Source organism: Rhizophagus irregularis, chromosome 7 (assembly GCF_026210795.1).
Source record: "Rhizophagus irregularis chromosome 7, complete sequence".
Taxonomy (NCBI): Eukaryota; Fungi; Glomeromycota; class Glomeromycetes; order Glomerales; family Glomeraceae; genus Rhizophagus; species Rhizophagus irregularis.
The window spans coordinates 2,094,759-2,117,773 of NC_089435.1; the positions used below are offsets into that span (position 1 = coordinate 2,094,759).

General features: G+C 26.0%; 5 protein-coding genes across 6 annotated transcripts; 3 read left to right on the plus strand and 2 right to left on the minus strand.

Moving 5' to 3' along the window:
• Positions 1-1,643: 1,643 nt before the first annotated feature.
• On the plus strand, positions 1,644-4,432 carry OCT59_027258 (uncharacterized protein; the record flags this gene model as incomplete). The annotated part of the gene is made up of 8 exons (XM_066136845.1): positions 1,644-2,088; positions 2,825-2,901; positions 2,987-3,085; positions 3,159-3,200; positions 3,276-3,458; positions 3,538-3,828; positions 3,902-4,048; positions 4,139-4,432. 8 exons carry the CDS (start codon positions 1,644-1,646, stop codon positions 4,430-4,432), a joined length of 1,578 nt encoding a protein of 525 aa, XP_065993293.1.
• A 2,552-nt stretch (positions 4,433-6,984) lies between these two features.
• Positions 6,985-7,524, plus strand: OCT59_027259 (uncharacterized protein; the record flags this gene model as incomplete). Its single annotated transcript, XM_025329582.1, has 1 exon — positions 6,985-7,524. One exon carries the CDS (start codon positions 6,985-6,987, stop codon positions 7,522-7,524), a length of 540 nt encoding a protein of 179 aa, XP_025184123.1.
• Positions 7,525-11,949: 4,425 nt separating this feature from the next.
• Positions 11,950-13,613, minus strand: OCT59_027260 (uncharacterized protein; the record flags this gene model as incomplete). The annotated part of the gene is made up of 2 exons (XM_066136846.1): positions 11,950-13,275; positions 13,357-13,613. The coding sequence occupies 2 exons, from the start codon at positions 13,611-13,613 to the stop codon at positions 12,117-12,119; spliced, it is 1,416 nt and encodes a 471-aa protein (XP_065993294.1). The 3' UTR covers positions 11,950-12,116.
• A 4,665-nt stretch (positions 13,614-18,278) lies between these two features.
• Positions 18,279-19,054, plus strand: OCT59_027261 (uncharacterized protein; the record flags this gene model as incomplete). Its single annotated transcript, XM_066136847.1, has 7 exons — positions 18,279-18,312; positions 18,391-18,432; positions 18,503-18,562; positions 18,630-18,683; positions 18,773-18,829; positions 18,898-18,966; positions 19,044-19,054. 7 exons carry the CDS (start codon positions 18,279-18,281, stop codon positions 19,052-19,054), a joined length of 327 nt encoding a protein of 108 aa, XP_065993295.1.
• Positions 19,055-19,559: 505 nt separating this feature from the next.
• Positions 19,560-21,363, minus strand: OCT59_027262 (uncharacterized protein; the record flags this gene model as incomplete). Of its 2 annotated transcripts, XM_066136849.1 has the most annotated exons (3): positions 19,560-19,686; positions 20,141-21,021; positions 21,107-21,363. In XM_066136849.1, 3 exons carry the CDS (start codon positions 21,361-21,363, stop codon positions 19,655-19,657), a joined length of 1,170 nt encoding a protein of 389 aa, XP_065993297.1. In that variant the 3' UTR covers positions 19,560-19,654. The 2 variants fall into 2 exon arrangements, with proteins under 2 accessions (XP_065993297.1, XP_065993296.1); XM_066136848.1 differs by having other exon boundaries at positions 19,561-21,021.
• Between the last annotated feature and the right edge of the window lie 1,652 nt (positions 21,364-23,015).

Sequence of the window (23,015 nt, forward strand, 5' to 3'; positions counted from 1 at the left end):
TAGACTTCATAACGTAATCTCAGCTTTTTGGTTAAACTAAACTAGCTTTGGAAGACTAAGTAAGGTTGTTTAACAGGTATGAAAGTAATTAGTTATAAATTTTATTAAAATAGTTTGAATATTTGTAGTACTATGTGTATTTTTGTAACTTTATAGCATAATTTTTAGTACTTTGGTTAATTAAAACAGCTAAGTAAGTTATTTATTTAGAAGGTATAGAACTACTCAAATATTAATTTTCGTCAAGGTAGTTCATTTTCAGAATTTATATGAGTATTTTTTTTGTAATAAAATTACTGTGCCGCATATAATTTTTTTATTTTATAGCGTAATTTCATCACTTTTATCGAATAAAACAGGTCTTGAGGACTAAGTAAAGTTTTCAGTAGGCAAGGATCTATTCATATATTAATTTTCAATAAAATAGCTTGCATATTTGTAAAGTTATAGGCATTTTTGTAATGTGGTTCATTTTTATTTTTTTTTTATTTTACAATGTAATTTTAGCATTTTAATTAAATAATATGTCATTAAAGACTAAATAAATTATTCAACAAATACAATATCAATTTTCATTGAAATAACAAATTTTTGCAAAATTTATTGCTATTTTTTTTGTAATATTAAGACGCGTTTTTATATGTAGTTTATTAAAAAATTAAATATAAAAGTACAATAAATATGCATTTTTATTAAAATACAAAATTTTTTCTAAGGTAAATCGTATGCGTGACTGATTTTAAACCAATTATATTTGAGAGAAGTGGGTCTGTGCTTCGTATGAAATTCTGCGGTGTTGATTGTGATCACGTGATCTGTGATTATTGTACTTTTGCAAAATTACAAATAAAGAAAATGAATACCATTGTAATTAATTAATTCAATAAAACTCAATGAAATGTTAATAGAAACATACGATATTATAAAAATTACAGTTAAAGAATATTAATACACTTTACAAATAAAAAACAATTTATAAAACATTTATAAGCCATTTCGCAAAATTACAAATAAAGAAAATTGAATACTATTGTAATTAATTAACTCAATAAAACTCAATGAAATGTTAACAATATCATAAAAATTACAGATAAAGAATATTAATATATAATACAATAGATAATAATTTATAAATTATGACAAATAAAAATTCGGTCTTAATGAAAATCTTTCTATCGCATTGATACACCAATCTTAGATAAACAAGCAGTATACATGTTAGATTGATTAGATTTTGCTCTAAAAAAGAGATGAAATTTTCTATATATTGGTAAAATAATAACGAGAGAGTAGGAAGGAAATTGTATAATCGTAAAAACTAAAATTCTTAATTTGCTTCTGTACAATTCATATAATTTTATGCAATTTTGTGCAATTCCACTATTTCTTTTTGCTAACCTTTCAACAAACAATATCAAGGCGTATTAAGTAAAAATTTTGTTGGTTTTTGTTGGATTTTTACATAAATTTTTGAAGCCCTATATAAACACTATTTCTTGTTATCAATCGTCCTTTCCAAATTATTTGATACTGTATGCAATTTTAAGCACTGTATTTGTAAAGTGAGTAAACATATTAGTACTAGTATATATTTTATTTTTTTCATGGTTATACTTATCTGTTTATTTATAATAGAAATCAACATGTCACAAGAATATACTTTACAAACTTCTGCAATTATTAGTAACCAAGAGAGTATCTGGGAGCAAAAAATCATTTCTAAGTCTGACTTTAAGGTAATGGTTCAAGAATATACTGAATCACTTAATGAAAAATTTAGAGATAAGGCATTTATCGATGAGGAAACTTACAAGGATATTGTCAAGTTGTTATCAGAAAATAATAAAACATTACATGATCCAAATTGGCGTAATTGGGCAAGAAATAATTTTGTTCTAGAAATTGTTGGAACTAATAATATTGTGCACAAAATTCCAAGCAAGCGAGCTAAAGAAGCTATAGAAAAAAAGCAAGCTGGAACTATTACATTACCAGTATTAATTAAGGAAAGAATGTGGAATGAATTCTGTAATGCACATGTTCAGCTTGGACATGGTGGTGTTAGCAATACATATGCAAAATTAAAAAGTAAATGGAGTAATGTAAAACAGGATCTTGTAGTTAAGTTTATATCTAAATGTATAACTTGTTCATTACGCAAAAATTCCATGACATCTGAAATTGAGGGAAAACCTATTATTGCAAAAAGTTTTTTATCGAGAGTACAAGTAATTATAATTTATTTTCATTCATTCAATTTGTTTTTATATTGTTATACTAGTATATATTTTAATATAAATTTACTTTTAATAGATTGATTTAATAGATTTTAAGACCCGAAATGATAATGAGTTTAAATATATTCTACATATACGTGATCATTTCTCAAGATATTCCTGGGCAAAACCAATTACTTCAAAAAGTGCATCTGAGGTTGCTGGGTGTTTATTTGAAATCTTCACAGAAATAGGCCCACCTACAATATTGCAATCTGATAATGGTAAAGAATTTACCGCTGAAGTAATTTTAAATCTTATGTCATTATGGCCAAGTGTTAAGATCATAAATGGACGTCCACGACACCCACAGTCACAAGGAAGTGTTGAAAGAGGAAATGGAATTTTGACAAGAAAATTAGGTGCACTAATGGAACAAAATCAATCTATTGAATGGGTAATAGCATTAAAATTAACATTGTGGGGTATGAATAATTCGGTTTGTAGAGCTACTGGAAAAACTCCGTACGAATTAGTATATGGACAAAAACCAAAAAATAATTTGGTTTGGCTTGATACATTATTTGAACAAAATAATAATGTATTAGACGAAGATAATATTTTAAGTGATATTGAAATTGAACAAGAAATGAATAATTTGAATGATATTGATGATGATGTTCAGGTTTATCTATTTTTTAATTAAAAGTAAAGTTCATTTATCTAAATTTTTTATATATTAATATATAATATATATAAATAATTAATAGGCAGATGAAGAATTTGAAAATTTATCACTTACACCAATTACTAAGAATGTGGTAGCTTTTAACTCCAATGCTCCTAAAAAATCTAAATATAAAAATAATGTACTATAATATTCTTATTTATCATTTATATTATTTACTTTAATATATACTAATTATATTAATTTTTCAATAGCAAATTGATACCCCATTTAAATTAAAAACTAAAAATTACCCTGTAAGTATAAATATTTAAATTTATATATTGAATTACTATATGATATATTTTTTATTTTATAACTTTTAAATATAGCAAACGCCTGTTAGAAAAAATAAAGGAAAAGTAAGAGAAATAAGCAGTGACTTAGATAATAATTGTGAAGAAGTTATAAATATTGAAGAAAATTTAGATGAAGTTTCGGATATCAATGAAGAAAAGAATGTAGATAATGAAAGTATGAGTGATAATGAAATTATTACAATAGGAATTAACCGCGTAAGTAAAATAAATAAATCAGCAAACTGCAAACATTTAAAATAATTAAATTATTAATATTTTTATATTTATTATTTAGCCACAACCAAAGCCAACCATTATTAAAAATCCTACTCCTATAAGTGATGACACATTTTATTATCGTGAAGGTCAAGTTAATGAAGTTTCATGGGAAGAAATAAATGAAACATATTTGGGATTGTTTGGATACTCCGAACAACTAAATCCACTTACTACAAAAAAAGAAATACTTGCGGCTTTAAAGGATATTACTTTATTGAGAAAAAATCCAAATATGTATCCAACTGATGCTTTAAATGTTTGGGAATATAAGCTTTCCAATTGGCTGAAACTTTATGATGATGAACAGGTAATTATATAATATTTTATAATGCATATAATAAAAACTTTTATTTTATAATATTAACTTATATGCATAATAGGCTGGACCTTCAAATACAGAATTAACTTCACATGATTATGTACGTAAACATGCAGAAGAAAATCTTAAAACATATACCGCCAATATGAAAGAATTAATACTATCAACAGCTAAAATTGTTAAATATAAAATTGGAGATTTAGTAAAAGTAAAAATTCCTAAAGAAGACAAGCATAAAATTGATAGGACCCATTTGCCTTGTAAAATTCTTTCTTTAACTGGAAATGATAAATATAAGTTAGGATGTCAATTTGGTGTACTTGATGTTAGTTACTCTGTTAGAAATTTGGAACCTTTAAAAGCACATATTTCTGGATTAGAAGATATACCACGGAGAAAAATTTCTCTTAGAGAAGCTGCAAGATTGCAGTCTGCTTTACATGAAGAGGTAACAACAACTATTACAGAAAATCTTGAAATAACTTGTAAATGCCCTAAAACAACTTGCAGTACAATGCATTGTCCATGTAAAAAAGAAAAAAAGAAGTGTAATACAAGTTGTCATCCAGAAAAAGAATGTTCTAACTTGTAATTAATTTTAACACTTTGACATTTTTTATTCTGATAATATTATTTTAAAATAGAATTTATGATTTAATAAGTGTATTTTTAAGTGTATTTTTAAACTGAAAAAATATTAATAAATCATGCAATACAAAACTTTTTACTCTGATCAAACTTTTATTATATATATTAAATAAATTCTTCTTTTATATTTAGTTTTATTTATTTAAAATAAGAATATCTGAATACCAAATGGCTTATATGACTGGTCATTTGAAATTCCAATGACAAATAATAAGCAACTTGTCATTTGAGTCATTTAGTATTATTTCAAGTCATTTGCCAGACACTGAACATTCAAGATATTTGGCTAATAAAATACTACCAAAATAATTTTTATTTAGCTATGTAAAAAAGTACTTATAACTTACATTTTTAGAGTAGTCACTATTACCTAACATTATAATGAAATTAAAATTTTAACTGAATTTGAAATTCAGTTACGCTAATTTCAGTCAGCACCGTAACTGAGATTAAAATTTTAACTGAATTTGAAATTCAGTTACTATAATTTCAGTCAGCACCATAACTGAAATCAAAATTTTAACTGAATTTGAAATTCAGTTACGCTAATTTCAGTCAGCACCGTAACTGAGATTAAAATTTTAACTGAATTTGAAATTCAGTTACGCTAATTTCAGTCAGCACCGTAACTGAGATTAAAATTTTAACTGAATTTGAAATTCAGTTACTATAATTTCAGTCAGCACCATAACTGAAATCAAAATTTTAACTGAATTTGAAATTCAGTTACGCTAATTTCAGTCAGCACCGTAACTGAGATTAAAATTTTAACTGAATTTGAAATTCAGTTACGCTAATTTCAGTCAGCACCGTAACTGAGATTAAAATTTTAACTGAATTTGAAATTCAGTTACTATAATTTCAGTCAGCACCATAACTGAAATCAAAATTTTAACTGAATTTGAAATTCAGTTACGCTAATTTCAGTCAGCACCGTAACTGAGATTAAAATTTTAACTGAATTTGAAATTCAGTTACGCTAATTTCAGTCAGCACCGTAACTGAGATTAAAATTTTAACTGAATTTGAAATTCAGTTACGCTAATTTCAGTCAGCACCGTAACTGAGATTAAAATTTTAACTGAATTTGAAATTCAGTTACGCTAATTTCAGTCAGCACCGTAACTGAGATTAAAATTTTAACTGAATTTGAAATTCAGTTACGCTAATTTCAGTCAGCACCGTAACTGAATTAAAATTAACTGAATTTGAAATTCAGTTAAATTTTAATTTCAATTACAATATTATCTGAAACTAAAATTTTCTGAACTTCAAATTAAATGTTTGGATACACAACAGATAACCAATCAACTATGTCTATATTGATTTTAATTTCAGATAAATTTTAATTTCAGATACAAACCCTTTAATTGAAATTAAAATTCAGATATCTGAAATCGAAATTTCAATTTCATTTAATTGATCGTCAAATTTTAATTTCATATATCTGAATTTAAAGATCAGCTAGATTTCAATTTCAGTTACAACATCAGCATTATAGCGTAATATCAGCATGTGTGCATTCCTTCTATGCTCAGCTATTTGGTTCTGTTGGTTTGCTGATTTACCAGCTGCTAAATTTCGAAATAGGGAGTATTCGACTTATTATGTAATAAAAGGCTGTTCATTTCTGATCGTTCGGATTTTTTATTAGATTTTGAGTTACAGCTGTTTTCATAAGACCTGGGACAAACTAAATTTTTGAACCCGACTGCCGATCCGGTATTTTTAGCTGGACACGTGATCCTGATTTGATAGTTTGATTTGTAAAATAAATAACAACTGAACCGGATCGGTGGGTCGGCGGTCGGGTTCAAAATTTATTTTGTCCCAGGTCTTATGAAATCAGCTGTAACTTGTTCAGCAAATCCGATTCTTGCGAACTAGATTTTTTATTTTTGGACCGCAATTTAAAAATAAGAAAATCATTGATTATTATTAAATTTTGTGCGCTTGATTTCTTCACGTCTTCGATATTAACTGTAATATTTCATGAAATCTCAAAATCGTTTCGAACATTAAATTTTACTGTACGTCATATGTTAACTTTGTGCGCGTAATAAAATATTTAACTGTATATGAATTATGAAAAAAAAATAAATAAATCTTCATTTGTCTGCTGCGGTCGTTTTTTATAAATAGAGTAGGACAATTCTTGTCATATGATTTGATCGACAATAACACTACGAAAGCATTTTTTAAATAATATCTCTAAATTTGAAACGATTGATTATGCACATACACATAGAATTTCTAAAATTTTGAAACGATCTAACCTAAGATAGTAATTTTTTTCTTGTTTCACAAAAAATAAAATGATGTTTTTCGTCGTACAGTAATTTTTTGAACGTACTTTTTTTGATATAAATTTCTCATATTTTCCCTTTTTTTATCTACCATACTCCAAAAAATTCATCAAAAATAAAAAAAAAATAAAAATATCCACAAATTATTTTCACAAATATTTAATTATAATTTAAAAATTTATTTGGAAAAATGAATTCAAATAATCCAACTTCTCAAGATTATTCTGATTTACCAACGTATCAAGCTGATAATATCTCCACGCTTTTTCACAATAATAATAATAACAATGACCAACACACTTCCATTAACAACGTAGAAATGTCTAATACCATCATTATTAATACTTTGCCCGCACTTCAAAACGATACATTTGAATTTTACTTTCCTTTACCAAACAGTGCACGTATTTATTACGTTACATATACCGAATTACATCCATTAGAAAATGCACGACTCTTGAATAACAGCATTAATTTATCTCGTATTCCTGACCATCAGCTTCCACATCATTATAATCTTCAATCTTTGATTCGACAACAAATTCAGCAACAAGGCCAACAACCAGTTTATCAACAAAATAATGTTCAGCAACAATTTTTTGATACTACAATTCAACCTACTTCTCAAGTATATTCAGATAATAATAACGCTTACAATGCAGCTTCAAATTCAGTAAACGGAACTATTTCTGATAATATTCAAGATACAGAATTTCAGAATTCTTACTAAGGAAATTCGATTAATATATTTTAAGGTGAAATAAGTATTTTTTTTTATTCTTGAATTTTACTTTACTCATTTTTAAGTTCGACTAAGTTAAGTTATTAAATAAGCTAATATTGTTCTTAAAATATAAGACTCTCCTGTTATTTTTTTTGGGGGAAATTTTTTTTTTTGTTCAGGAAAATGAATCAAAATGTTTAAAGCTATAATTCTTTTTTTATTTATTTATTTATTTATTTTGATCAAATTTATTTACTTGTTATCTATTATATTTTACTATTTATATGTATTTTGCGTTAACATTTAAATTGAAATAATAAAACTTTGTTTTTTAATAAAAAAAATTACGTATTGCGTGCGAAGTATTCGTAAAGTTAGAGGCACTGCAAGAGGATCCAGCAGCTTCACCTCCAAGAAACCAGAATCGCAGTATATCGAAGAAGTAAGAACTGCGCCTTTATATTATTTCAATAGGCATATGATGTCGATCATTTTGGCTAAAAAATGGTTTTATTTGTCTCTTTTTTTTTCTGTTTCACTATCTACTAATACGAGTTAAGCTTTCCTAAATTTGGCATAAATTGGCATTTACTCCTGATTACACCAGTGATGGACAATGACCAGGTCATATGGAAATTTTGAAATGACCTTGGTCATATGTATTATGACTTAATGGTCATATGACATTTGGTCATAATTAGGCTGAAATTAAGAATTTTGGCCAAAATTACAAAATTTGCAAAATTATATCACGTGATATTACACAAATTTCCTAAAAAGGCAATTTTATTTCTCATGAAATTTGGAATTTTAAGTTACACAATTATTACAAAAAAGGAAATTCTTTAATTCTGGCCAGAATTATACTTTTAATTAATCTAATATTAAAAATTTACTAAAATTTGATTGGTTAATAATATATGACTAAAGTCATATGACTAGATAATTTTAAAATGACCAAATGACCTATGACCAGTCATAGAGGTCATATAGGTCATTTTAGGTCATAGTCCAACACTGGATTACACCACATGATAAATTTCTTTGACTTTATACTAAAACGAATTGGTAAATATAATAATGTTCCGGGCGAAACCGAAACCTATTTGCAGGCGAAACCTCTGAAACTTGACGAAACTAGTTTCGCCATTGGTTAAAAATCAGAAACTGCCGAAACCTCCGAAATGTGACGAGACTTCCGTAACTTCCATAACCTCCGAAACCTAAAAAAGGAAAATGATCATCATGCAGAAACTGCGGAAACCGCAGCTTTAAATTTTGATGCAAACTAGAATATCAAGAGTTTTTACCAGATGATGATTTACTACAACGTGAAGAAATTAAAAAACGAAAAATTTAGGTGGTAGGTCTAAGTCACTTGTATGGGGAACTTACGCTAAACAGGGTGAACAAGTATCAGACGGTCACTATGAGGCCACTTGCATGCACATGCAAAACAAGAATTGTCATATTATGGTATAAGAAAAACAAATGAGGAAATTCGTAATATTTTGGTTTGAATCCAGGTGACGATCTAATTGAAGTTATTGATGATGATTACGAAAGTGATGATATAGAAGCAAGAATATTTGATGAGGAGGATGATTTGATGATTAGCAGAGAGTTAAATTTGGACGCAAATGCAGATTTGGACGAAATTATTGAAGATAGCGACAATATAGGAGGAGGAAAATATACAAGATATAGTTATATCAGAAAATGAAAGTAGTATAGAATGGACCCTGATATAGAAGCTGATAAAATAATTGATGATATGTAAAGTTTGTTTGCTAATAATAACAAAGAATTCAATAAACAAACAATAAATTTTAAACTTCAATTTACTTTATTTTTTATTTTACATTTAATCACAATAAATAAGTTTCGGAAATTCCGGATATAAGTAATTTAAAAATAAATGTTTCGGAAATTACGGAGGTTTGGGCATGTTACGGAAGTTTGGGCATAGTTTCGGAAGTTTACCCTAAAAGACGAAACGTTTCGCCAATCGTAAAATGGTTTAGCCCGGAACATTAAAATATAACGTAGCACATCCAGAGATTCAGGGAAACTCATAGTATTTCTATGCAAAGGTGACACAAAAAATATCCGCCTGTCCGTCCAATAAAACCCTAGTTTTAAATGATCAAATGAAAAGTACATGTTGCCAAAACTCAGTAATTTCGGCATAATTTCAGGTTTGGGTTTTGGCCAGTCATTCCCGAAACTGAAACTCTGCGTAAAGTCGAAATTCAGGCCTCCAGCACTATACATTTTGGCCCGCATTATGAATTTTGTGTAACATTCTCACCAAACTTTATCCGATATCACGTGATTTATAATTCTGGCCGGCACCACAAATTTGGCCAGAATTACCAAATAATTTCGTGTTCTTAAATTTCGGCGAGAGTTTTCGCTTCGGATTTCAAACCTTTTGGATTCGGCCATATTTTCGGAAAATTTCGGCTACATGTATAGTTGAAATATGGCATGAATATAAGAACTTCGAATGAAATGTATTGTACTGATTATTTTCATTGCAATTAACAGTTCCCTGTTAGACTTTTAGCGAATAGAATCTAATTTAAATTTTATTATTATTATTACTAATATTTTTTTAAAATACGAAAATATTAAATTTTAACCCATTAAACATTAAAAATAAATATTAATCATTGGTTTGGTATTACTTGATAAAGTTACTCGTATTATCATTTACCTGAAATTTATGTCAGCGTTATAATCATTTGGTGTCACTTTTACCGAGAAATTGAAAAGCGTTGAGAAAAAACAGGCTTATTCCGTTTAAAAAAAGAAAATCATGATTTATTAAAGGAATGGAAACAGTAAAAGTTGATCAAAGAACAATAATAATATTGATGATAATATAAAAAAAATTTTAATTTAATTTCATCTACTTTTTTTTTTTTTTTTTTTTTGGCAGAATGATAAACTTATTTAACACATTTTTTATGATTAAATTAACGCGAGTAATATTTTTAATACATTGAGGTAGTATTCTTTTAGTAAATTACTAAAATTACCTTCGTTAAGTACACCCTGTCTAATAATGTATTTAGTGACTATATACCGGCTGTGAAAACAGTATTATATAATTTTCTGGGTTTCACTAATATAAATAACCGAAGAAATCTTAAAATATTATACTTTCGTTCAATCAAATATGCTCTTGTATGGGATTGTTCTTACTATAGAAAAATTTAAGATTTCTAACTAATAATTTTTCTTTTAAACCTTTTTTAACTTTATCGTCAATAATATATTAGATTAGAATAACGACTGTAATCGTGACGCTCTAAGAAACGATTGTTAAGTAACCACATACTGTGTTAAACTCTTAAAAACATGGAATCAGAATTTGAATATTTTTACGTAATATTTTATTACAAAGACTTGATAAATACTAAAAATGTAAGACGTATTATTAGAATTAATTAAAATTGGATACTTTCACTGATGTTTACCAAAGTTCCATCATTTTTCCTTTAATTAGTTGACAAAATTCTTTGGAAATACATGGAACGATAACGTAAGATACACGGAATATCTTTGCATGAGAGTCATTACCGACTTCAAAAGTAACGTCATAATAATCATCATCATTTAACATTTCAAGTAAATTTTGAGATAATTTCGGCAAAAGTTTATCAACCATGATTTATAGTAAATTAAGAAAGAAAAGAACCAACTTGAATTTCTGTCGGGTTGGATGCCTGGCCTAACCCATGATATTTGAGTTAGGTCATCAAACTCATGACCTAGAACGGTTAACATTACTGCCTTGCTAATCCTAAGTGTTACTTGTAAACCATAAATAGTATAACTTTTTTTTTACAAATTTATCCTTTAATGGAATTGTTGCATCAATTGATATTTCAATATTTGATTTAATTCAAGGAAAATTAGAAAACCACATAAAGGGAATACGTTTAGGAATAGATGATTGTTTCAACGCCTGCAAGCACAATTAAATTCTCCATTTTGATATTATGAAGTAAATAGGTTAATATTATTCCTTTCGTCTTGATTTTAAAAATCAATAAAGCTTTATCATTTTAATTTACTGAGTAAATTGATCAATAAAAATATATCATAGAATATTATGTTAACATTACAAATTTCATAATTATTAAAAGAAAACTTTCTTTATAAAATGTAAATTAGGTAAAGCGAGTTTTTCTTAGAAATTAAAAAGTTTTAGTCGTGTTAATTTCTTCTACTACATTGCACACATAGAGTAAATTAATTCCAGAATTTTTCCAGCAAGCGCAGTAGAATTTTATCATGTACCACAGAATATTTTATAATAAAATATTCATTTTAAAAAATTTGGTTTTTATTTTTAATAACTGATACATATAATACTTTTATTCATCACTCCAATTATTACTTATTGTCATAAAAATTACATATAATATAAACTAAATAAATTCTTTATTTAATAGATCGTAAGTCAAAATTATCACCAAACCTTACCCGTATTATAACAATGACAAAATTTTTCCGTGATTATATGCTTTAGAAACTATTTAAAAGGAGAATAAAGATACAATAATAAACTAATATAAACTGGTAATTTATCTTATAATTTGGAACACCTCATATTCTTCCACAGTAAAATCATCAGTGGTTACTCTAATATGTTTTTCGTAATCACTATTAGTACAATTACCATAGTCTTCAAGTAAAATAAGGTCACCATCACCAAATGATGGTCCAAAATTACGATGGTTAAGTGCGGCAAATTCTTTATTTTTTACACGACTTAAAATGTAACTTTCAATATTATCACTGTTCTTAAAAGAGAATAAAAGGCTATCCTTAGTAGATCTATAAGAATCTTCACAAATTTCATTATATTCACCAGATTCCCATGCAATTGGATTATATCCACCAAGAATTTCATTACTATCTTTCAATTTAATAATCGTTAAAGTATGAGGTTGATTGTCACAGATTTCATGAAATTTTTTAGCTGTAAATCCATCACGAGATCCACGAAGTAATAATTTGAATTTGTACGCATATTTTATCTCATCTGTAATTTCTAATCTATTGATCCATTTTAAGATTAACCCAGCGTGTTGAATTGTAATGATTTCGGAATCAATATTAATTTCCTTAGCAGCCGTACGAGGTTTTGACTTTTTGGTTAATTGATTATTAGAGCTCAAAAAATATTTTAGTAAATCTTTATATAATTCTTTTGGTAAAATTTTTTTATAAAGTAATACTTCATCTGAAAATTCATCAGAAGATAAATTATAGAATCTAATGAATGGAATACAATGTTGCAAACTATTTCTTAAAGTATCAAAATCATCTTTTGAAAAATTTGTAGGATCAGAAGAGAGTTCCGGATTTTGAGCATGTCCCCATTTAACCATATGTTTCCATACTTGAACTTCGTCCATTTGAAGATTATCACTTTGAATAATTGTGATCAAAAGTTTTTCTGGAATTGAAGAAAAATTTAAAGATTTGAATATCTTATCCGGTTCTTTAGACGTTAAATCAGTACAAAATTTTTGTAATTCCAAGAAAGAATCGTTCTCAAAACTTGTTCGATATACCAAATTAAAATTTTGTTCCATCCAATTTGCCTTAGTTTCAACCAAATAAGATTGTAAATAATTGATTAAATCCTGAAGGCCAAGTTCATTTCCAGTAACCAAGATTTTAATTATATCCGAAGTATCATATTCATTCAAAGAAATTTTTCCACTATAAATATATCTAAAAATAAAAAAAAAAAATTATAAATTTTAAATACTTTTATTTTTTATATTTTAAAATTTTAATTCTTATCTTACATACCTTAATATTACTTGAAAAATTTCTGGTAAAATATTTGGTAATTTTATATGAACCAAAGTTTCATCATTTTTCTTTCTATTTGTTGTCAAAATTCTTCGTAAATAAGTAGACCGATAATGTAAGATAACCATATGAGCACGGAATATCTTTATATAAGGGTCATTACCAACTTCAATGGTAACATCATAATATTCTTCATCATTTAAACTTTCAAGTAAATTTTGTGATAATTTTGGTAAAAGTTTATTTTCATCCATGATTTTAAAAATTTAAAAGAAAAAGAAATTAAATTATTTAATTTTTGTGAACGATTGACTTATATATTTGCTGCTGCAGCTTGTTGATCCAGAACATCCTAATATTTTTGTGTCACTTGCGAATCATTACGGTAATGCGACACAAAGTGGTATAATTGAAATTAAAATTGGCTTTGTACTGTAGCTCGGACAAGTGTTACGAAGTCGCAGTAACTGGGATTCATTTATCATTGACAGCTTTTTTTTATTGTATTATTTTAGTTAGATTAGAATAGATGATTAAGTAATTCAAATGGCGCAAGACAAATCGATGTACAAGTCGATCCATGGTTAAGTGGTGTTTATTTTTTTATTTTATTTATTTTTTTTTTGTAGTAAAACGAATTACTTTATTATTTATATGATAAAGAACATGAAAATTCTTCCAGAAAATCGATAAATTTATCATAAATAAAAACTCACTACGTATGGTAATTATGATTAGCATGATGTCTAGACATTATGCCGGTTGATGTCTTTAATTACATTCTCCTTCAATACCACGCTTTCGTCACATCCTTTTCTTCAATAAGTATCAGACGAACCAAGAATATCTTCACCCGATAGATAAATTCTTCAATAGGACCTGGATCTTGATGGTATCTAATGAAATAAAAGGGAGAGGTTATCTTATGATCACTCAGATAAATAAGTTATTGAATTGCTAGGCTGATATCAGAACGCTCATCCACGCTTACTCAGGCACATATACCAGATTTCATCTAAACTCACAAAGAATCCCGACAAATAAGCAAAAGCATATTTGGAAAACCTTAGACATATACATACGTGAGCAGACCCATGAACTAAATCGTAAAAAAACCTTCATTGCAATTAAAGCTCAAACTTTTTAAATTTAAACACAATAACTCACCAAATGTATTAAATGTGATAATAAATTCCTATTGATTTTGTTATAGATTTCTTGTGTAAGGAGAACCTTGGACTTGATGATAAAAATAATATTAAATTAATATATCAATAGAATTGATAAATACGGAAAAACTGGATCTTGATGATAATAATCTAGAAATAAAGAGAAAGGTTATCCTATGATCACTCAGATAAATGAGTTATTGAATTACTAGGCTGATATCAGAACGCTCATCCACGCTTACTCAGGCACATATACCAGATTTCATCTAAACTCACAAAGAATCCCGACAAATAAGCAAAAGCATATTTGGAAAACCTTAGACATATACGTGTGTGAGCAGACCCATGAACTAAACCGTAAAAAAGCCTTCATTGCAATTAAAGCCCAACCTCCAAATTTGAACACAAAATAACTCACCAAATGCATGATAAATAAATTTCTTTTGATATTGTTAAAAATGAGATGGTCATGCTGGCAGAACTTAATAGATTTCTTGTGTAAGGAGACCTGGATCTTAATGATGATGGTTTAGAGAGATTTGTTATCCTATAATCAGATTCTGATAATCAAATGGTATTGTTAATCGAAAACCAAAGTAACTTTTGGCTTGAAGATATCTTAGGAGTACGATGTTAAAATCGGTTTTGATTTTTCGCGATATAAATGTAGATAAAGCTTGTGCGTGATATTTTCATTAAATAATATTGAAGGAAATAATATTGAAGGAAATAAAACCTTTTATATATTTTTTTGTTGTACAAACTATTATGTAATATTGAGCACAAAATGTACAAAAAGTTAAATTGCAATGACTCATATACTTTATTTATAATAGTTACATAGACTGATACAAGTTTACTCACAATAAATAAAATTCACATTTATTTTTTAATATTAATTCAACATGTGCATATTATTCAAAATACAGGACGAATCCGATTCAGTTAATGAAAATTTGATCAAAAATCGAAAAGTTGTTTTCTTATTAATTATTTTTCTTTATCAGCCTATCGGAATGATACAATCGACCGCAGAATATTTTTTTAATTTTTCCTTTTCGGTATTTTTTTCTAAAATTTTTTTTCGAGGTTTTCTTTTTTTATCTCCTTTTTTTTTTGAAAAGAAATTTTTTTTTTGGTTTGGCTTTTTTTTCCAAACTGAAAAATTTTTATTTTAAATTTTTTTTTTCGAAATTTTTTTTTTTTTTGTTTTTTTTCGAAAAATTTTTTTTAACCTTTTCTTTTTTTGGTTTGGTCATTTTTTTTCAAACTAAAAAAAAATTTTTTCCCTTTTCTTTTTTCGGTCTGGTTTTTTTTAAACCGAAAATTTATTTTTTTTCCATTCTTTTACCATTTAGGTTTGGATCAGTGATCGGATCGATGCTACGACTTACTCATAGTATCAAAACTATCATACCAAAAATATTGTATATGTCAAAATATTTATTTATATGGAATGTAAATATCATAAATTGTAAATAACATTGTATTTAAATTGTATTTATAATTTATATCATTTCAATATCGTTGAAATATTAACTAATTCTTATCTTTTTTATCTTCATATACTAACGATATAATTCAAAATTATAAATAAATAAATAAAAAACCTTAAATTAATATTATATAAAATCTAATATACCCAAATATAGATCAGAAAATTTTATTTTTATTATTATATTATTAATCTTGTTACGTTGTATTAAAAAAATAATAAATTAAATGTTTTTTTTATAATCTTGTTTATTATTTATCACGTTGTTTATTTAAAATAAATTCAATTGAAAATGAACTAAAGAAATTTGACTTTAGTTGTTTATATTGAATTATAAGTATGATTTAAAAATACAAGTTAATAGTCTATTAAATAATTTTTGTTTGTTAAATTATTTAAATTATTTGAATACGATATTCACTAAGTTTAATTACCAAATTTTGTTAAACACAAATTGTGAAAAAAATAAATAAATAAAAGTATACTAAGCATAGTAAGAAAAAAAAATAGAAAGTAGAAACATATTATATCAGAAATGCGTTTACGCGAAATTATATCAATATATTTTCCTTTTTTGGTCATGAGGCGTCAAATATTACGCCTAAAGGTTACAAATTTATGTGGGCACAACATGAAGTTTGATCAACAATTTGCATTTTATTAATTTATTACGGTTTGAATGAACGAACTTAAAATAATTCTTTCTTTTCCTTAATTTATAAATTACATTATGTCCACTCTTCGATATGAATTAATTACTGCAACAGTTAATAGAGCAATAACATTTACAGATAGTAATATTTACAATGATATACACAAACGATTTGAATTTCAAAAACAAACAGTCCTTGCTGATAAAATTCTTACAAATGATGAAAAAACTGAAGCAATAAGAAAATTAACTAAAACTCATGATCGAGATAAAGTTATTTTTAATGAAGGAACAAGAAGAATTTGTGAAAATTGTAACCAAGAATGTTTAGCCATATTATATTGTGAATATTGTATCCGAAATTATTTGAAAGAAAATTTTTCAAATTGGACATCTGGGAATGATGATATTGACAATTTAATACAGAAATGTCAAATGGAATCACTTAATCCACAAATGATAGTTGAATGGATCCCATATAATAATTTGAAAAATATTAATTATTTGACAAAAGGTGGATTCTCTGAAATCTATACAGCGGGTTGGATTAATGGATATTATGCAGAATGGGATTCTGAAAAAAAAACAATTAAAAGAGTTAAAAGATCTGGAAGGCAAAATATAGTAATAAAAGTAGCACTTAAAACGTTAGAAAATGTTGAAGGTGCAAATCAAAGTTGGATTGAAGAGGTTTGTATAATTTTATTTGAAATCTATTTATAAAAATCTTGTTTTTGTATTAACAATAGCATTGTTGTCATTTAGGCTAAATCACATTTAACTATAAGTAATAAATGGTCAGGTGTTGCTCGATGTTATGGTTTAACACAAAATCCATCAAATGGATATTATATGCTTGTAATGATGAGAATGGATATAGATTTAAGAAATTATTTACAACAAAATCATAATCAACTTACATGGAAAGATAGAATGAAAATTATTTATAAAATATCTCATGCACTTTATTATATTCATAAAGAGAAATCAATTCATAGAGATTTACATTCTGGAAATATATTATATTCACAATTTAATGATAAGTGGTATATTAGTGATCTTGGATTTTGTGGACCTGCTGATAAATCTTCAACAGGTATATATGGAAATCTTCCTTACATAGCACCCGAAGTTATTGTTGGAAGAGAATATACTTTTGCATCTGATATTTATAGTATTGCAATTCTTATGTGGGAAATTTCATCTGGACAAACACCATTTATAAATTATGAACATGAAAATGATATTGTAATGAATGTTATTAACGGTATAAGACCAAAAATTGTGCCAGGAACTCCATTAGAATATAAAAATTTAATGAAAGAATGTTGGGATGCTGATCCATTAAAAAGACCTGACGCTGCCGCACTTCGTAATAAAATGAAAAGAATTAATTTAGATTATCAAAATATGTCAGATGAATTATTCAAATCAGAAATAGATAATTTAGAAATGAATAAAGTAGAAGAAAATAATACAAGTAGCAGATTATTAACAAGTAAAATTCACAACTTTGAAAATCTACCTGAACCAAGAAATGCAACAGAAGGTATAAGTGTATAATATTTATTAATGAATGTATTTATTTTAAAATACATTATTAATGTTATCTTTTATTATAATAGAAGAACAAGAAGGTATAACCGTATAAATAATAATTTCTACCATTTTATTTGGTTTACTATAATAATTTACTTTATTTTCACTACTAACAGCGTTTCATAGTAAATTGTATGATTTTAACATTCCTAACAATAGTAAGTATTTATTAACATTACAGCGTTGAATTATCATATAATAATGTTTAATAATTGATATTTATTTTAGTTAACGATTTTAATAAATCAAATGAGCAGGATAGTTCAAAAGTAGTTACTATTTTTGAAGGTAATGTATTTTAATTATTGTCAAATCAAGATTGATTTATATATTAAATCAATATCTTAAATTTTAGATAGTAATAAAATCTTATCTAAATTATTTAAAAATTTGCAAATAAATTCAAATGGTAAGAATAGTAATAAAGTACTAACAAATAGAATTCATTATTATATCAATTTCATTTATTTATTAAACGCGACTTTTATTTAAATTTAGATGATGAAAAAGAAATAACTCGACAACAAATAAAAGGGCAAAGTATTAATGTCGATGGTAGGTGAAAATTTTATATAATAACAAATAATCCTTATACTATTTTAAGTATATTTATTTTCTTATAGATGATGACGAAATATATAATAATCCAAATTTTCATTCAAAAGAACAAGATGAACTGGAAATTCCTGATGGTAAGTTCTTAAATAAATAGGATTTCTTTTTAAAGCAACTTAATTAATTTACTAATTTGTTAATTTTTTACCTTTAGATGGATTTTAAATTGGACTTTATAAATCAAACCAATATTATATTATATTCCAAATTTTTATCATTTATTTATACTTTATTTTAAGTTATTTAAACACTAAGATTAGAGTAGTTAAAATGTTTTACAAGATTCTTAGTTTGTAATTTAAATAATTATATAACAAAGTTATTAAATTATTAAATGTATAAATTATCAATAAAAAATTTATGTGAAATATTGTTGATTCCTTTTAGTAATATAATAAAAATTTTTAACCGTTACAATAATTATTCGAATTTAGGCGAAAATAATAATATTATGAAAATAAATTTTACATCATTGAATAATATATAATCCTTTTTTCAATCCAAAAACTATCCGTCAGATGATCTTTATCGTTATTTATTCTTATCTAACTTTATATCTTATATATAAAAAAAATGACAGATCGAGCATGAGATTCAGATAATAATCTCTAAAACAGCAACATTTCAATTTTCCATATGATAAACTTATTTCAACTATTCATAAGATTATTAGAATTTTAATCTAATGTGTTTGGAAAATATTTTATTGTTTAAAACATTATAACAATTATTTATAGAAAATTTTTAATCATTTATGTTTTTGGCCTAAATGGTATGGGTTGAATGTAAATTTCTGGCTAAATCAGGAATTTTGTAAAGTAAACAAGTTAGTATTCATTTCTAAGTAAGGTGATCAATTATTTTTTATAAAGCCTATTTAATAGTTTAATACATTTCAATCAATTTATATAAATATGTTGAATACGATAATAAAACGAATAGTAAACAATAAAAAGAAAAAAAATTAATATCTACTATTGCAAAATTGGTTTTAATTTAGAATTTGAAATACTTCATATTCTTTCGCATAAAAATCATCATTAGTTTTTCTGATTTGCTTTTCGTAATAACAATTAACACAAAAACCATAGTCACTAATTAAAGTAAGGTCATCCCCAAATATTGGACCACTATCATGATAGTTGTATATGGCATATTCTTCATTTTCCACGCGACTTACAATATGACTTTCAATATCATCACTATTCTTAAAAGAAAATATAAAACTATCGTTAGTAGTGCCATATTTACCATAATCATCAGATTTCCATTCAATTGGATTATATCCCCCAAGAATTTCAGTACTATCTTTCACTTTAACAATTGTTATAGTATTAGGCTGATTATCACAGATTTCATGAAATTTTTCAGCTGTAAATCCATCACGAGATCCACGAAATAACAATTGGAATTTGTACGCAGTTTCTATCTCATCCGTAATTTCTAATCTATCGATCCATTTCGAGATTAATTCAGCATGTTGAGTTGTAATGATTTTGGAATCAATATTATTTTTCTTAGTAGTAATACGAGATTTTGATTGTTTAATTGATTGGTTGTTAGAATCCAAAAAATATTTTAATAAATCTTTATATAATTCTTTTGGCAAAACTTTTTTATAAGGTAATATTTCTTTTGAAAATTCATCAGAAGTTAAATTATAGAATCTAATAAATGGAATACAATTATGTAAACTATTTTTCAAAGTATTAAAATCTTCTTTTGAAAAATTTGCGGGATCCGAAGAAAGTTCTGGGTTTTGAGCAAGTCCCCATTTAACCATATGTTTCCATACTTGAACTTCGTCCATTTGAAGATTATCACTTTGAATAATTGTGATCAAAAGTTTTTCTGGAATTGAAGCAAAATTTAAAGATTCGAATATCTTATCTGGCTCTTCGGAGGTTAAATTAGTACAAAAATTTTGAAGTTCCAAGAAAGAATCGTTCTCAAAGCATGTTTGATATATCAAATTAAAATTTTGTTCCATCCAATTTGCCTTAGTTTTAATCAAGAAGGATTGTATATAAGTGATTAATTCTTGAAGACCAAGTTCACTTCCGGCAATCAAGATTTTAATTATATCCGAAGTATCATATTCCTCCAAGTTAATTCTTCCACTATAAATATATCTAAAAAATAAAAAAGCGTAAATTTAAATATGTTGTTATACAGTATATTCATTTAATTTAATTTTAATTTAATTTTAATTATTACCTTAAGATTATTTGAAAAATTTCTGGTAAAATATTTGGTAATTTTATATGAACCAAAGTCCCATCATTATTCTTTTTATTTGTTGATAACATTCTTCGTAGATACGTGGAACGATAATGTAAGATAACCATATGAGCACGAAATATCTTTATATAAGGATCATTACCAACTTCAATAGTAACATCATAATATTCTTCATCATTTAAAATTTCAAGTAAATTTTGAAATAATTTTGGTAAAAGATTATTATCATCCATAATTTAGTTTTAAAAAAGAAATGAAAAGAAAAGAAATGAAAAAGAAAATGATCGACAATTTTGTCGGTTAAACCTTATATACTTTAAATTGCCGCTGCAGCTTGTTGATCCGAGACTCCTATCATGACTATCATGACATAATGGATAATGGTGTTTATCGGGAGCAATTGGCAATATGGATGTCTAAAATAATTTTTCTAAATTTTATTCATTTTTTTAGATGGATTTTAATATTTTTTTGATAAATTATATAAATTATCTAGAAGCAATTTATCATAGCAGCATTGCACAATTACGTTCAATTTTGATGTCGATGCACAATTTTAATACATTCTAATGCTCACAATTCATTCACAAATGTACAATTCATATTAGAAACCAAACTTAAATAAAATATGAAATACATAATTTGATAATTTCTTTTTGATAGGATCAATTTACCATTTATTGATAGCGTATTTGATAATTTTTTTAATACTGTATTATCCATTATTATCCATTTGATAGCTTTTTGATAGCTGAAGAACCATATGAAATAACAATACTACATATCTTTAAAACTCTTTTTTATATAATATTATTCGGATCCTGAACAATCAAAAAATATGAATAGTATCTGATATTATAATTTCCATCACCACTCTATTATTGAAAATGTTACACCGCACAAATTGTGCGGAAATTACCATTATATAATTTGAAACAATAGTTAAAATGTTGATACACTAGTATTTCCCCCATTTTTCTCTCTATATGTCATATTCAAAAATATGGTGTAGTTTAGCAATTCCATTATTATATGGGAAAATCCATTTTCAAACAAAATTATAATTTATTTACGTAATTTAAATGGTGCGTGATCTAGAAGCAAAATTAAATGAATACAAAAAAGGAAGGAGAATTGCATGGGTTACCATAAAACCGTCTAATACAATAGAATGTTCCTTCGCTAACGCTTCGGATAATGAATGTTCCTTTTATGAAATTAGAATTGATATGTGTGAGAATTAGTTAAGAGGAAAGTGAAAATTCGAAAAACTTTTTTTTTTTGAATTTAAGTAATATAATGTTTGCAAATATCGAATCTAATCAAATATGTGGCTTATCATATAAACTATTTATATTGACAAATGAAATATGAATTATGCAAAAAAAAAATATAACACACTAGGATATGCAAACTATTTACCACTTTGTATTATATATAGTATTATCGTTGTAATAATTTCATAAATTTTGAATGTGTTGTATTAACTAATTTTTCAGAACATTCTTTATTATAGAAGTTTTAGAAACCCACATAGAAGGATACGTCCACGAATAGATGATTGCCCACAAGCACAATTGGATTATACTAATATAATGATGTATTATTCGAAGTTATTGAAAGATCACTAATTAAAAAAGCATACTATTCAACATCTACAAACATGATGGAGTCAAAGATGAAGAAGTTTAAAAATGAATATACACTTGGTTAAAAACTCACATCTAAATTTAGATAAAATACAATACAAACGAATTTTTGATTGTGAGGTTTATTATAATAAAAGACTTATCCAAGCAATTTATCGGAATTGTCCAAATCTTAGTGAAAGGTTATTGATTTAATGTCAAAATTTAAATGTTAAAATTTGATTAATTTTTGAGAA